We start from the raw sequence: 16,231 nt of genomic DNA, 5'->3' as shown, positions 1-16,231 counted from the left end.
AGTACCGACTTTTGAAAAGACAGAGTTATTTTTTTCATGGTGCAACATACATGTCTATGCAGGCACGCTTGCTACGTGTAGGACCAAATTAAAGGCAAAAGCGGCATATATTATTTTCGAGTGCAGTTACATTAAAAGAGAAATGACAGTATTTAAATTATATTGTATCACCTTTGTGCAAAGATCTTTTCTCTTTCTTTGATTGTAACAGTTTGTTTTTATTTTTTTCGAACCACTCTTTTTTCTGCTGTTTTCTTCTATCTGCTTTTGAAAGTTTCTGGATAACATTATCAATTGAAGCGTTTATTTCATCACCTGCATCAAAGGTTAAGTATCAGTTGTTGAAAGCAAACTCAGAATTACTACTCTAAATAATTTAATATAAATTGCCAACTGCAAATAAAAGGAAATTTAATGTCAAGTATGAACACTAAAAACGGATACAAATCATAGTTTTACATGAAATAAGTCGGCAAAAGAGTTGCGACGTTAAGGACTCTACATGTTATATGTAAAAGAACGTATATAACGTCAAAACAAGTAAAAAAAGCATGGTGTGACATTATGACTAGACAAAAGTATGCGCTGATTGTGTCGTTAATATATTCGACAAATAGTCGAAAATAGGTTCAAATGAATCCTTTAAAATTAAATTTTTATGTTATGTTGTTTGTTGTGCGCTATACTTTCAAATTATTTCCCCCTTTAAAACAGTTATATTTGACCTATCATACAATTACTTAAATGTAAAAAAATCGCGTTTTGTGACATTTTGACTAGACACAAACAAAAAGATCGCGCTTTTTTTCTTTATTATATTTTCCCTTGCAACTTTTCCGTATTTTTTTCTTACACTTTAAGAAACATCTTTACACTTTTATATAAAATAAAGGATCGTAAAAACGACCGCAAAATGGCTATTGTTTTTGATATAGCACTAAATTAATACGTCGAAAACGTCAAAACGGCAAGTGTGACATTTCATCGGAGTTTATAAATCTAGCAGTATAGGACATAATTTAAATGATATTTACTACTGACTAGTATAATAACACTTAATTCAGGTAACTATTTATAAAGTGCAACGAGTCTTGTAAATCATACCTTTTTCTTCATTTTTCTACCACACCACTTAGAAATATAAAGTTTCATCATTCACATGACTTTCAAACATCAGAGAGGCACATATCAGAACAACTATACACTTTTACCATTTAGAATACTAACTTTGTAGAGAGCAATGCGTAGAATTGGCGATTAGAAATCTATGATAAAAAGAATGGTAAAAGTGTATGTTCTGATATGTGCCTCTCTGCTCTCGGAATCTATTTATTTAACCTTTTCTACTCATTAAATCCAGAATCATGCCATTCTATCTCCAATGAAGCTTGGGCCGCAGATTTGAATTAAAGTCGTGTGTACTATTATTTGTCTGTTTGTCTTTTTCATTTTTAGCCATGGCGTTGTCAGTTTATTTTCGATCTATGAGTTTGAATGTCCCTCTGGTATCTTTCGCCCCTCTTATTTAAAGTGTTAAACAAATTATTTGAATGATTCTTTGGCAAATCTCTACAAACACATGGTCAGAGCCACTCCTAATGAAGGATTCATCCCCTGAGCGTACCAGTAGTTAGCACTTATGTAAATACATGACTTATCACAATTACTTGTAAATTTACTCTTTGCAAAACTTTATATTCATTCAAGTTGCTTAATAAATCAAAGATAAACTAAAATATAAATATATAGAAATATGAACAAATTTATCAATGCAACTTTAAACCGGACATTTTAAAATGAAGGTACCCAACATCGAATTCGAATAGCGACACAATATAAAATTGTATTTACAATGGATATATATAAGTGTTCAGAAGGAACAACTTACACTTAATATAGAACATATGAACCTTAATCCTCTTTTCTTTTTACTCTTAAAACAAATAGAACAGTAACCGCAGTTTTATTGACCTTTTGTAGCAATATCCGTTTATAATATACATAAATATTTTTTAATTGTTCATAATGATCGAGATAACAAAAAATCTTAAATTCTGTCTTGGATTTCTGATAGCAGGATTTCTGATTCACTTTGCTGCTTTTACTATGCCTTTCTGGAATTTCTTTGAGGAAAACGACTTGATGGGAACACAATCTTTTAGACTAATAAGTATAGGTCTATGGCAAGCTTGTTTTAAAATGGGAGGCAAATACTGGTGCCAAGGATACACAGGTAAACACTTCTTTTGTATAGAAAAAAAAATGGACTGAGAAAATAAACCATGCACAAGAAGGTTTTCAAATATATTGCAAGAAGCAAATACAACTTAAATATAGGAGTTTTGTCGTATTTTCTGTTTTGTTCAGTTACTGTCTCATTGACTAGTTCCAAGTATGCACAGTTATTTCGTATCTAAAATAAAATATTTCAGTGTGTTGTACTACTTTTGGGTCAAATTATATCAAAATTATAGAAAACTTCATCGGCTCTAACTCAAAATATGGACAATTTAATGTTAAGGGGGTCTTGAAATCTTTTGACAGTTTCTGAATTGCTAATATTTAACCTTTTCAGCTGGACCAAATCACTACTTTACTCTAAAATTCATGACCCAAATTTTGATACAGTGTAATTTCATCCCCTATTTGCCATTTTAGGCATAAAACATGGAGAAATAAATTTGGAAGGGGTATACCAAACAAATGGTACTAGTAAGTAACACACTGTCCACACTAGGGACTATAAGATAACTGTGTACCCGGGCCATATACCTTTGTACAAAAAAAGTCATGTACACTTTTCTTTTCATTTATTATACTTGTGATACTGTTATCAGAATAACTGTTAGAATGTATATCCATATATATGAAATGTTTGGTAGAAATATTACATTTACGAAGCTTTGATGAAATAGGCTTGATAGATGTATTGGTAAACAATATAATATGACATCAACGCTATCCTTAACTTGGAAAAAATGCACTTAATAATGTGGTGTGGTAAGTCCCCCCTCCCCTCCCCCTTTTAGCTCACCTGGCCCAAAGGTCCAAGTGAGTTTTTTTCATCACTTGGCGTCCGGCGTCGTCCGTCGTCGTCGTTAAACAAAAATCTTCTCCCCTGAAACTACTTGGCTAAATTTAACCAAACTTAGCCACAATCATCATTTGGATTTCTAGTTTAAAAATGTGTCCGGTGACCCGGCCAACCAAACAAGATGGACGACATGGCTAAAAATAGAACATATGGTTAAATGTAGATTTTGGCTTATAACTTTGAAACCAAAGCATTTAGAACACATCTGACATGGGGTAAAATTGTTTATCAAGTCAAGACCTATCTGTCCGTAAATATTCCGCTGAATCGAACAACTGGTTGTTAGGTTGCTGCCCTTGAATTGGTAATATTAAGGATTTTTTGCCGTTTTTGGTTATTATCTTGAATATTATTATTGATAGAGATAAACTGTAAACAGCAACAATGTTCAGCAAAGTAAGATTTACAAATAAGTACCACTTAAGGAGTTATTTTCCTTTATTATATACTTAGTAGTAAATACAGATAAATTGTATGTGTAATACAATCATTGGCAAGCGTGCTATATCAGCCACCCGTGATGATATCGATATCGACACGTTTGCAAAAGCTTTATCACACCTTTAATCTGTATGACGTCACGTCATCGATTGCAGTCACTGTTACAATTAAAGGCTTTCAAATCCCTAATCTGTATGACGTCATGTCAAACCTATAATCTGTATGACGTCATGTTACATAAAAAACATCTACTTGAGGTATATATGTATATATAATAAAGTGTATATGATATGGCTTTTTCAATATCACACACCATATCAACCCACAACCAATATAATCCTTCGAGCAGAGCTGTTATTTTACTCCATTGTTGAAGCATATGATATTATCAGATTATTACATGGCATTTTTCATATCGCATGCATTATCAGCCCTAGGTTCAATATCAGCCCAAGAGCCGCATGGCTCGAGGGCTGATATTGACCGAGGGCTGATAATACATGCGATATGAAAAATGACATGTTATAATCTTTTTATCATATGCTTCAACAATGGAGTAAAATAACAGATTCATATATTGATCCTTTGACGTGGTTCCCAAATAGAAGTTCAAAGATTGAAAAGTTCACGGACGTCGGACCGAAATTTAGTACATTCGATATTAAATCTTTCTATACCATATGCCTCAACAAAGGAGAACACATTTTTAATATGGACGACTCGGCAAACCAAAAAAAACCAACAAAAAACAACAATATACATAATGAACACTGTTTGGAGAAGTCAACCTTTTCAAAGTAACTTTCTAAATTATGTTTGAAACTTATAAAGAATGCATTTATTTAATAATTTGTTTGTTTGTTTTTTTAATTTTATTTGTTATTATTTTACACAATATACTTTTCAGTATCTAAATAATTGTTTTGTACACTATTTCGTAATGTTTTTCACTGAAAACGTAGCATTGAGGTGTATTTTCCGGAATTTGCCGAGTATCACCGGAATGCCATGTGGTAACGTTAAGGAAAGGCATGTGATAAACTTTTCATATCAGCCCGCTAAGCACCAATTCGAAAAATATGGAATTTACGTTAATTTAATGCTATTATCATACAGTAAAAATCATATGTTATTTAGTCTAAGTATATGATAATCTCTATTTATAGTCATTTTTTACCAATTTTTCGTAAATTTTTGTAATCTTTTACAAAAATCTTCTCCTCTGAAACTACTGGGCCAAATTTAACCATTTAACTTAGCCACAATCATTATTAGGGTATCTAGTTTAAAAATTGTGTGTGGTCACTCAGCCAACCAACCAAGATGGTCGCCATGGCTAAGAATAGAACATGGGTGGGATGTAGATTTTGGCTTATAACTCTTAAACCAAAGCATTTAGAGCAAATCTGTCAAGGGGTTAAATTGTTTATCAAGTCAATATCTATCTGCTGTGATATTTTCAGATGAATTGGACAACTTGTTGTTTGGTTGCTGCCCCCAATTAGTAATTTTTAAAGAAATTTGCCGTTTTTGATTATTATCTTGAACACTATAATAGATAGAGATAAACTGTAAACAGCAATAATGTTCATTATCGCCCTTTTGTGCATTTTTTCTTTTATCTTCTTTTTTGATAATTTTTCATATCATGCTTCTCGCTTGAGATGGTAAATTATCGCTAGAAACTAAGGATGCACGCGGCGTTGCTAACGAAATTGACATGAAATTGACAACGTCGTCATATGTAAAATAGCGTTAGGAGTTATTGCCCTTTATAGTCAATTTTTAACAATTTTCATTGATTTTATGATAAATTTTTGTAAATTTTTACAAAATATTTTCGTACTGTAACTAAAGGGCCAAGTTTATTATAGATAAAGAAAATTGTAAGAAGCAAGAATGTTCAGTAAAGTACGATCTACAAACACATCACCATCACCAAAACACAATTTTGTCATGAATCAATCTGTGTCCTTTGTTTAATATGCACATAGACCAAGGTGAGTGACACCTTGGATTTTGAAGTACCAGAAAACATAGTAAAGTTTAGACTGATCACATTATCATGTTACTCCAACTAAAAAATTTGAACAAAGACAACTTTCAATGAAGCTTTTTCAATAGAACAAAATTAAATCTAAAGGATCGGTCGCCACAAAACTCGACTTCATTGGTGGAATAAAAAACTAAATACAGATATTCATTGTTTTAAGAGGAGTCATCAACATGTACACCCAAGTCCTTCCTGTTTATACAATTATGTCTTTGGTGAACAATCACAAACGTCTTCCGCAAGTCATTTTACGTTATAGGTATTCAGCGGAAACATTATACAACTTACAAACATTTTATAGGTATTCAGCGGAAACATTATACAACTTACAAACATTTTAAGTGAGTCAGATAAGAATTCAAATTTTAAAGTCTTCCTTAATAGATCAATTGTATCTTTATACTATATATATATATTGCGTTTTTTTATTGAGTTAAGCCTTCCAATTCATATTTTATAGTGTGTTTTTCTATGTTGTTAATATGTATACTATTGTTTCAGAAACAGGAGAAGGTCTTGGTATTATTAAAATGTTTAATTCCGCTGCAAATGTTTGCACCTGTCCTAAGTCAGGAATCTGATGTACAATAGTTGTCGTCTGTTTATGTAGTTCATACGTTTTTCTCGTTTCTATATAGATTAGACGAGTGGTGTTCCCGTTTGAATGGTTTTACACTAGTAATTTTTTGGGACCCTTTATAGCTTGCTGTTCGGTGTGATCCAAGGCTCCGTGTTGAAGGACGTACCTTGACCTATAATGGTTTACTTTTATAAATTGTTATTTGGATGGAGAGTTGTCTCATTGACATTCATAACATATCATCCTATATCTATATATGTAAACGGTATTGATTGTTATAGATGTTTTGTTTGTACTTTTGTTTAAACCGTCGTCATGGAGTTTCGTGCTTTTTCCTGTTTTTGGTTAATTATGTATATTTCTTTGTACAGCTTTAATTAAGTTTACTAGTAAACATAAAAAGAGCCGCAATAATGACCTTTCAAAATAGTTTTAACCCGCCACATGTCAAGTTAATGCATACGTCTATTAGAATCATTTTCATAACAGCGTGGACAACCGAAATGATTACGTTGGTAATTATACTGAATCATTTATCTTTACCTTGTGTTTGTCATCGTCTATCGATAACAGTGATTTTACGCTCACTCAGTCTGCCACTGTGGATTTAAATATAATTAAAGAGTAAAATACATGCAGGTGCACGAGAAGAAAAAAAGAAGGTTTAAGTTTCAGTTTTCAACATTTAATTCAACACACAAGGTTGAGTCCTCTGCTAGTTTTTCGTATTAATTTATTTAGGCGTTTATAACTTTTGGTGACCTCAGAGTTTCAATGTCTATAACACGTACGATATTACAAGTTAAAGTGGTTGTTACAGACAAAAGTTCACATAATCTGACCCAGTCAATTGATGACATGCGCGCGCCGTTAATTCTATCTTTTATTAGACTGTGGTTGTCATTAGTCGTATTTTGAAAAGGAATTAGCTACGAAATATGAACAAGAGGCTCTCAAGAGCCTGAATCGCTCACCTTAATTCTTTTGGTTAAATCTCTCATCAATGATTATTTTGGCTTTTCAATTTATTTAAATGTTTTTTGGATCGTCCTATTTTCTTCAAAAGACAAAAAAAATAATCATTTTCTCCTATGTTCTATTTTAGCCATAGGAGCTATGTTTCTTGACATACAAGGAAATAAAATATAAAATTTATACTAGATACTCTGAAACTCATTTAGCCTAAGTTTGGCTGAAATTGATACAGCAGTTTCAAAGGAGAAGATTTTTTAAAGTAAGTCAACATGATGAACAAATTGTGAAAAAAAGTCTTTAAAGGGCAATAACTCCTTAAGGGGTCAATTGACAATTTTGGTCAAATTGACTTAATTGAAGATCTTACTTTGCTGAACATTATTGCTGTTTACAGTTTATTTCTATCTATAATTATATTCAAGATAATAAACAAAAACAGCAAAATTTCCTTAAAATTATCAATTCAGGGGCAGCAACCCAACAACAGGTTGTCTGATTCATCTGCAAATTTCAGGGCAGATAGATCTTGACCTGATAAACAATATTACCTACGTCAGATTTGCTCTAAATGCTTTGGTTTTTGAGTTATAAGCCAAAAACTGCATTTGACCCCTATGTTCTATTTTTAGCAATGGCGACCATGTTTGTTGATAGATCATAACTTCGGATACAATTTACAAACAAGATACCCTAAGGTACATTCAGTTAAAGTTTGGAAGTATTTGGCCCAGTAGTTTCAGAGGAGAAGATTTTTGTAAAAGATTACTAAGATTTACGAAAAATGGTTAAAAATTGACTATAAAGGGCAATAACTCCTAAAGGGGTCAACTGACCATTTCCGTCATGTTGACTTATTTGTAAATCTTACTTTGCTGAACATTATTGCTGTTTACAGTTTATCTCTATCTATAATAATATTCAAGATAATAACCAAAAACAGCAAAATTTCTTTAAAATTAACAATTCAGGGGCAGCAACCCAAAAACAGGTTGTCTGAATCATCTGCAAATTTCAGGGCAGATAGATCTTGACCTGATAAACAATATTACGTCAGATTTGCTCTAAATGCTTTGGTTTTTGAGTTATAAGCCAAAAACTGCATTTGACCCCTATGTTCTATTTTTAGCAATGGCGACCATGTTTAGCAATGGCGACCAACTTCGGATACAATTTACAAACTAGATACCCTAAGGAACATTCAATTTAAGTTTGGAAGTATTTGGCCCAGTAGTTTCAAAGGAGAAGATTTTTGTAACAGATTACGAAGATTTACGAAAAATGGTTAAAAATTAACTATAAAGGGCAATAACTCCTAAAGGGGTCAACTGACCATTTCCGTCATGTTGACTTATTTGTAAATCTTACTTTGCTGAACATTATTGCTGTTTACAGTTTATCTCTATCTATAATAATATTCAAGATAATAACCAAAAACAGCAAAATTTCTTTAAAATCAACAATTCAGGGGCAGCAACCCAACAACAGGTTGTCTGATTCATCTGAAAATTTCAGGGCAGATAGATCTTGACCTGATAAACAATATTACGTCAGATTTGCTCTAAATACTTTGGTTTTTGAGTTATAAGCCAAAAACTGCATTTGACCCCTATGTTCTATTTTTAGCAATGGCGACCATGTTTAGCAATGGCGACCAACTTCGGATACAATTTACAAACTAGATACCGTAAGGAACATTCAATTAAAGTTTCGAAGTATTTGGCCCAGTAGTTTCAGAGGAGAAGATTTTTGTAAAAGATTACGAAGATTTACGAAAAATGGTTAAAAATTGACTATAAAGGGCAATAACTCCTAAAGGGGTCAACTGACCATTTCCGTCATGTTGACTTATTTGTAAATCTTACTTTGCTGAACATTATTCCTGTTTACAGTTTATCTCTATCTATAATAATATTCAAGATAATAACCAAAAACAGCAAAATTTCCTTGAAATTACCAATTCAGGGGCAGCAACCCAACAACGGGTTGTCTGATTCATCTGAAAATTTCAGGGCAGATAGATCTTGACCTGATAAACAATATTACCCCATGTCAGATTTGCTCTAAATGCTTTGGTTTTTGAGTTATAAGCCAAAAACTGCATTTGACCCCTATGTTCTATTTTTAGCAATGGCGACCATGTTTGTTGATAGATCAAAACTTCGGATGCAATTTATAAATTAGATACCCTAAGGAACATTCAGTTAAAGTTTGAAAGTATTTGGCCCAGTAGTTTCAGAGAAGAAGATTCTTGAAATAGTTTACGACGACAGACGACGACAGACGACGGACGACGACGGACGCCAAGTGATGGCATAAGCTCACTTGTCCCTTCGGGACAGGTGAGCTAAAAAATAGAATACAATTTTGTTTGTTTATATCATTAAAACTTGCAAGTAAATAATTCGACCTCATTGAAGCTGTATTCATGTGTCCTTCAATTTAACTCATTAGCAAGATATTTGTTCCTCATGTATTAGTCTTGTTCAGTATTTAAAAGGACAAGAATGTCAATATTGAAAGTAAAATAAAGGGGAATCATTTCGTTGACCGATTTGATCATCAAAATTCATTTTACACAGGTAAAAACGTTAATAAACTTTTAATCTATAACATAAAACCAAACAGACTTGGACAAATCCGACTGCACGAGGTCGCTATCAATCTTTTTTTATGTTAATGTTTATATCGGGTTATGTGATCATCGGCAGTCTTCGGAAGTCATATCGATAGTTTATAAGATGGCGTCTAGACGAAAATTCACACGTAATTCTGATATATTTTATCGAGCAAATGCATTGTTAACTGTTTACTTCAGACTCGTAATTTGGATATACGTTTTAGTAGTTTGTAATTGAAATATCAGAATATTATGATTACTTTTTTACGGCACTGTTCTATTTGTAGGCTCGTTCAAGCCATCACGATTTCTTGAAAATTCAAAAATAATGAACTTTGTCCAATATATAATAATGTTTTACTGTTTTAATTTACGTAACTTACTTCTTCCAAGTGACTGAAGAATTTTCAGTTTATTTAAAATTATAGTTATTATTGTACGTTACGACAATTGCTGCATTGTAAATGGTCGAATTGCACTCCAAGCTGTACATGATTTGTTACATGTTTTATAAATTTATGGGGCATTATTGCGTATATAAAACAAAAAAATGTAGTAATCAGCAAAAGTGAAATTACAATGAACCGGTCATTTCATTGAATAATGAACTATTTAAGATTTTAAAAAAGAGGTTGCCTTTTTCACGAAATCAGTTTAATTTGGCCAGTTTTCACATAATCTATGTTTCTTTACAATTTTACAGTGTAAATGGGACATTTCTCATGAGACTTGGCCATTTTTAATACGTCTGTCCAGACTCAGAATCTTCATTTGTTTTTATTGTTGTCTGATGGATAATATGATTGGCATTCAGTGAACTAAGATTGACTTACTTACATCTTGTCTAGACTAAGGTCAGTACAGAACATGACATGTGTTTTTGTTTATTTCAGCGTACAGTGGTTTTACAGTAGTCCGGTTATTTGAATGTTTATCATTAGTTGGATATGTAACCAGTATAGTGCTGTTTATTTCAGCGTACAGTGGTTTTGCAGTAGTCCGGTTATTTGAGTGTTTATCAGTAGTTGGATATGTAACCAGTATAGTGCTGTTTATTTCAGCGTACAGTGGTTTTGCAGTAGTCCGGTTATTTGAGTGTTTATCAGTAGTTGGATATGTAACCAGTATAGTGCTGTTTATTGTTTATTTCAGCGTACAGTGGTTTTGCAGTAGTCCGGTTATTTGAATGTTTATCATTAGTTGGATATGTAACCAGTATAGTGCTGTTTATTGTATATCACCAGTTTCCAGTGTACGGCACCAGGATATTTATTGCTAACGTCGCAGCAAATGTTACAACAGGTATTTCAGTAAGAAAAGTACCATTTTTGTTATCATGGGTCCCGAAAGATTATTATTTTCTGATTCAAAAATCTGTTTTTTTCATTAAATTATTCTGATAGTTCATTATTTAAATGTTATATTTGTAATAATTGACAACGAAGAGGGTCGTATTATTTTTTATATTTAAGATGCTTTGTTACTTGTTGCCGAATATGTTATAATTTTGACCAAACAAGTCGGTATATAGGATTTAATCTGCACGCTAGTGTGACCCTAATTAACCCGAACGACGTAGGAGTTCGGGTTTAAGGGTCACACGAGCGTGCAGATTAAATCCTATTTACCGATTTGATTGGCCAAAAACTGTTTTAACACATGACGCCATCAATTTACGTGAACGTTTAAGAAATGTGGACGATATTCCGCCATCCAGGGAACGGAGGAAAGATTCTTGTAGGGTTAAGAAAGGGGGAATTACGACTCTGGTAAGTTTTAAATAAATAACTTTTTTTATGTTTAGTCTTATTCTAAAATTGCGATTTAATGGTAGATTTCTTTTATCGTTTCTGTTAAATTCATTCCAATTTTTAATTTATTTAATTAGTGACGATTAAGACTTTCACAAATGATGTACTAAGTCTTTCAAATCGGTGTATGAAAAAAAAAAATTATAACTGAAAGGGTTATTTAAGTTGGATTGATTGCTTTTGAATTTCTTCCCCTCAATGATATGCTTAGAGAAAGTTGAACCGAGGAAGATGTTATATTACCTAAATTTAAAATGTTTAATAAACAGAAAATACGTTTCTCTTTCCAATCTTTTACTCCTCCTACCCCACAAATTTCATTTTATCTACTGTATTGAATTTTAAGACACGTCCATCTAAATGAAGTCTGATTGATCTCCAGCTACACACCCCCCCCCCCCCCCCCCCCCCCCCAATCCCCAACCCTGTTTTGAAAAAAACTGAAACATGATCCTCATTAAATTCTCTATAAAAGATATAGGAATAGATATTCAAAAAGTCGTTATAAATTCCATTGAGTCTAAAACTAATCAAAATCAGATTTTTGTTATTCGGATATTTTTAGATACATTTCTTTTTTACACAAAATATGATGAAATATTTTATGTCTCAGCTTAGATAAAAAAAAAAAAAAAGGAATGAGAAACCTCTCTTTTTTTCCTATTTTGAAACTACGATGTTCGTACAAAGTTCAACTTTGTCGTTATTTTAAAGCAGATGGCGGATTCGGGGTTTGGGGCGAATAGGTCGTTCACCCTTTGATTGGACAAAGTGTCGTGTTTTAGCATAAAATCGTCAATATTTTTTTCAGTAGTCTCGCTACATGTACTCGGTTATATGATTTTTTTTAATTTTATAGAATAACGCCCCGTTCAAAATCCTAGAAAAAAATAGATTTGAACTGTGCAGTATATCTGAGGTAGTTAATGCACACCTTTGCTGTGCATTATCCAGATTATAGCACAGTAAGAACAAAGAGATTTTACCCATGTCATGTGTTAAATATCTTTAATTTACTTTTTTGTTAATTTAATAAAATAATATTAATAATCAAATGAGAATATAATTTATTTGTTTTCAGTTGTGACATCTGTAGTTGGTATTCTATGCTGGACGACTGGATGTGGAACAACTGTGCAGCATAACTTGTCACTATCATTCGCTCTAGTAGTTATCTCGTTGATATTCCCAATATTATCTATTTGGTGTCTTGTGATAGAAAGAATCACCCAAGTAGAGAAAATACGAAGGGACAGTTTATCACAACCAGAGAAAACTATAGATTTGATATAATAAACACATGTGTAATATTTGTAAAAAATGCTTTTGAAAAGTTCCCAGTTTATAATTTATTCAACCATCCAATACTATAAACGAAGGTTCGAGAAGTAAAGACTACTAGTACTTGTATCAACTTTACTTTACATGCATGATATCGTCACGTATAATTGTCATGTATAATCATATCATATTGACTGACAAAGAAGAAGGTTTGACAAGGCTTAACTCTGAAATTTTGTTTCTTTATTGTTTTCAACACCAGCAACAGTAAAATAATTTGATATATTCAATGATGGGTGCTCAATTTCCATAGACGAGCAGATCCACGACAGTAGTATCTTGTGAAAGTTAGACTAGCACTGGGAGACAAGTAATGACGAAAAGTAGTCCGAGATTACTCTGACGTCCAACGGCTGTTTTGCCAGACAAGCTGGGGCCGTGGGACGTCAGAGCTCGTCCCATATCAAAAAGTGGATATTTGCCCACCCAAAATAGATGCGCTGCTTCGTCGCTTCTGGTGCCGACTGACGGCCTTGGAATTATATAAATCGGGCATCAATCTGTTCATTTTTCATTTATCTCTTCATTTATGTAAGTTTCACCTACCTGCCAACCTTTATTTTTCCATATTTTAACAGTTTTCACAGTGACCCATCGATTTCGGCATTTTGCCTTTCATTTTCAAAGATAATCACGTGACCACGAGAAAACAGTGATGATTTATGCAAATGACCATAATGTAACACCTCGTTCATTTACGATGCAAGTTATCTAAATGTCCGAGAGCTTCCGATTGTAACGTGGTCGGAAATAAATGCTTCATACCGATCTCCTGTAAAGGAGGTGAAAAAATATAAATATTTGCATATTTTGAGTCTCGAGACCACGAACTCTCTCGTAACTTGACGTCCATTTGAAAGTGAAAGTCAAAATGCCGAAATCGATGGGTCACTGTGAAAACTGTTTAAATATGGAAAAATAAAGGTTGGCAGGTACGTGAAACTTACATAAATGAAGAGATAAATGAAAAATGAACAGATTGATGCCCGATTTATATAGTTCCAAGGCCGTCAGTCGGCATCAGAAGCGACGAAGCAGCGCATCTATTTTGGGTGGGCAAATATCCACTTTTTGATATGGGACGAGCTCTGACGTCCCACGGCCCCAGCTTGTCTGGCAAAACAGCCGTTGGACGTCAGAGTTATCTCGGACTAGACGAAAAGGAGCAGAAATTTTCGCCGTACATCAATACACCAATAAATGAAAAGTATTAGCTTTTAAAGTTATCTTATTTATTTTGGTTAAAACTTTAAGCAATGATCCATGAAATATAATATTAAAATATATTTTGGCTTGATAGATTTACCAACACAATTTTTCCGTTTAGTTTTAAAAAATAAGAATATGTTCAAAGAATACAGATGCCCCACGCGCACATTAATTTTCTATATTCAGTGAACTGTGAAATTGGGGGTGAAAACTTTAATTTGGCAATAAAACTAGAAGATCATATCATCGGGAACATGTGTACTAAGTTAATTTGATTTCAACTCCATAAAAACTACCTTGACCAAAAACTTTAACCGAAACAGGACATACGGACGAATGAAAGACCGGACGAACAGATTGAAAAAAAATATTGTCCCTAGTTGCGGCATGAAATACACGCAGTTGTGTATAACGTATATCATGATTTGAGTTGATACAGCTCGTCTCATTTCAAGAAAAATGGCCCCAAAACAAGACCAAATATGGTGTTCACATGACTTTCAATGTTACTGTTTGAAACGGGATCAAACTTGATCAGCTTCCCAGTTCTATCCTGTACTAGCCGAATAAAAATAGAATGTATATTTGAGACAACGTTTGATTATTCTCTCTATATATAATATATATATATATTGCAACTGTTACAACTGTTCCAGTGAAACATATTTTTGTGAAACCCATCATTTTTAATTTCATGTTGAAGACGTTTTAAAAAGTTTCGCGAACCTGCAGTCTCTAATGACGTCAGTAATGAACTCTCCACAACAAGGCGATATACGATGAATAGCTGTATATATACCAATGGAAAATACGGTCAATGCAATTTGACTGCACCAACACTCGTCACTGTCGACTTACAGCATAAAAACGAGTTGTCTGAGCTCTCGAAAATGAAAATAAAATCCGTTTCTTTATAGTTTTGCAAATATGTATTGTAAGTTGGACTACTTCGACTACTAGTATTCGACCCTAAGGCCCTGGAAGAAATGTAGAAATTTGCTGTGAGCTTTGGACATAATTTCAGAGCTTTTCAATGGTATAAATTTGAATGACATATTTCCCAACGAACGCCAGAAAGCTTGAAATAATTCATTTTTGGTACGTTTGTAAATCACAAATAGAAACAGATATAATCAAATAATCTATAAACCAAGAGTTTACCGGAAGAAAAAAAATATTCCTTGATAAAGTAACTTTCAAAGAAATGTTGTTGACGTTATTTAAGGGAAACTTATACCGATTTGAACTAGCTAAGTGTTCAAAAAATGAAATTGATAAGGTATGGTTTCAAATAGAAAAAAAAACTAGCAAACGAAGAATGTCCAGTAATTCGAGATTGTTCTGAAGTCTGACGGTCGTTTTAGTACATCAAAAACATATGGACCACAGGATCCTGAATTAAGGTAGCACTTATAATGTTAAACCACCTTAACTCTTTCCTTGCTTTCTTACAAATTAAGCTTATTGCTTGTGTCATGTGTTTTATTCAAATATATTCTTCTTTTTTTTCGCGTAACCAGTCCATGGCAACAATTTGCATTTATTTGATACAAAGTATAGTCAAAATAGAGATGAAAATATCATAAGTGTTCTCAAGGTTAGGTCCATAGTAGAATTGCAATCCGTTTGAGACAACTTTTCCAAAACCAGTGGCATTTTTTTCTATCAAGATATCAAATAAAAACCAGATATGTTTCAACTAATTTCTATCATTCAATTGCATCGACAAATGCGAGCGAAATAATTTCTGGACATATGACCAGATACGGACTTTGACTCAGACAATCTGTAAAAATCAGATGACTAATCGTCAGATCCTGAAAACATAACGATCACACAATAAACCATAAAAATTCATGTTATTTAGACTTTGTTTGAAATTGTATCATCGTCAATCATATGAAACCGCATTTCCTTATTTTATAAAAACGACACAAAATGTACCGATGTAAGTGTATCTATTACTGAAAGCTAATGCAAGGCCCATGTCAGCTAATAAATAGGCCATAGGTTTTTATCTGAAATATCAATCTGTACATCTCCAACGGATTAAGGCTGAAAATTCATTAACATTATAAGGAAATTATGACTATTTAGTACTCATTACGAT

General features: G+C 32.9%; 1 protein-coding gene across 1 annotated transcript; it reads left to right on the top strand.

Moving 5' to 3' along the window:
• Window positions 1-1,992: 1,992 nt before the first annotated feature.
• On the top strand, window positions 1,993-14,134 carry LOC139516955 (uncharacterized). Its single transcript, XM_071307442.1, has 3 exons — window positions 1,993-2,233; window positions 10,913-11,062; window positions 12,653-14,134. The coding sequence occupies exons 1-3, from the start codon at window positions 2,026-2,028 to the stop codon at window positions 12,862-12,864; spliced, it is 570 nt and encodes a 189-aa protein (XP_071163543.1). The 5' UTR covers window positions 1,993-2,025; the 3' UTR covers window positions 12,865-14,134.
• Window positions 14,135-16,231: the final 2,097 nt, after the last annotated feature.

The sequence above is a fragment of the Mytilus edulis genome, chromosome 3 (assembly GCF_963676685.1).
Source record: "Mytilus edulis chromosome 3, xbMytEdul2.2, whole genome shotgun sequence".
Taxonomy (NCBI): Eukaryota; Metazoa; Mollusca; class Bivalvia; order Mytilida; family Mytilidae; genus Mytilus; species Mytilus edulis.
Note: the sequence above shows the minus strand (reverse complement) of the source record. Positions and strands in the feature narration are given on the sequence as shown.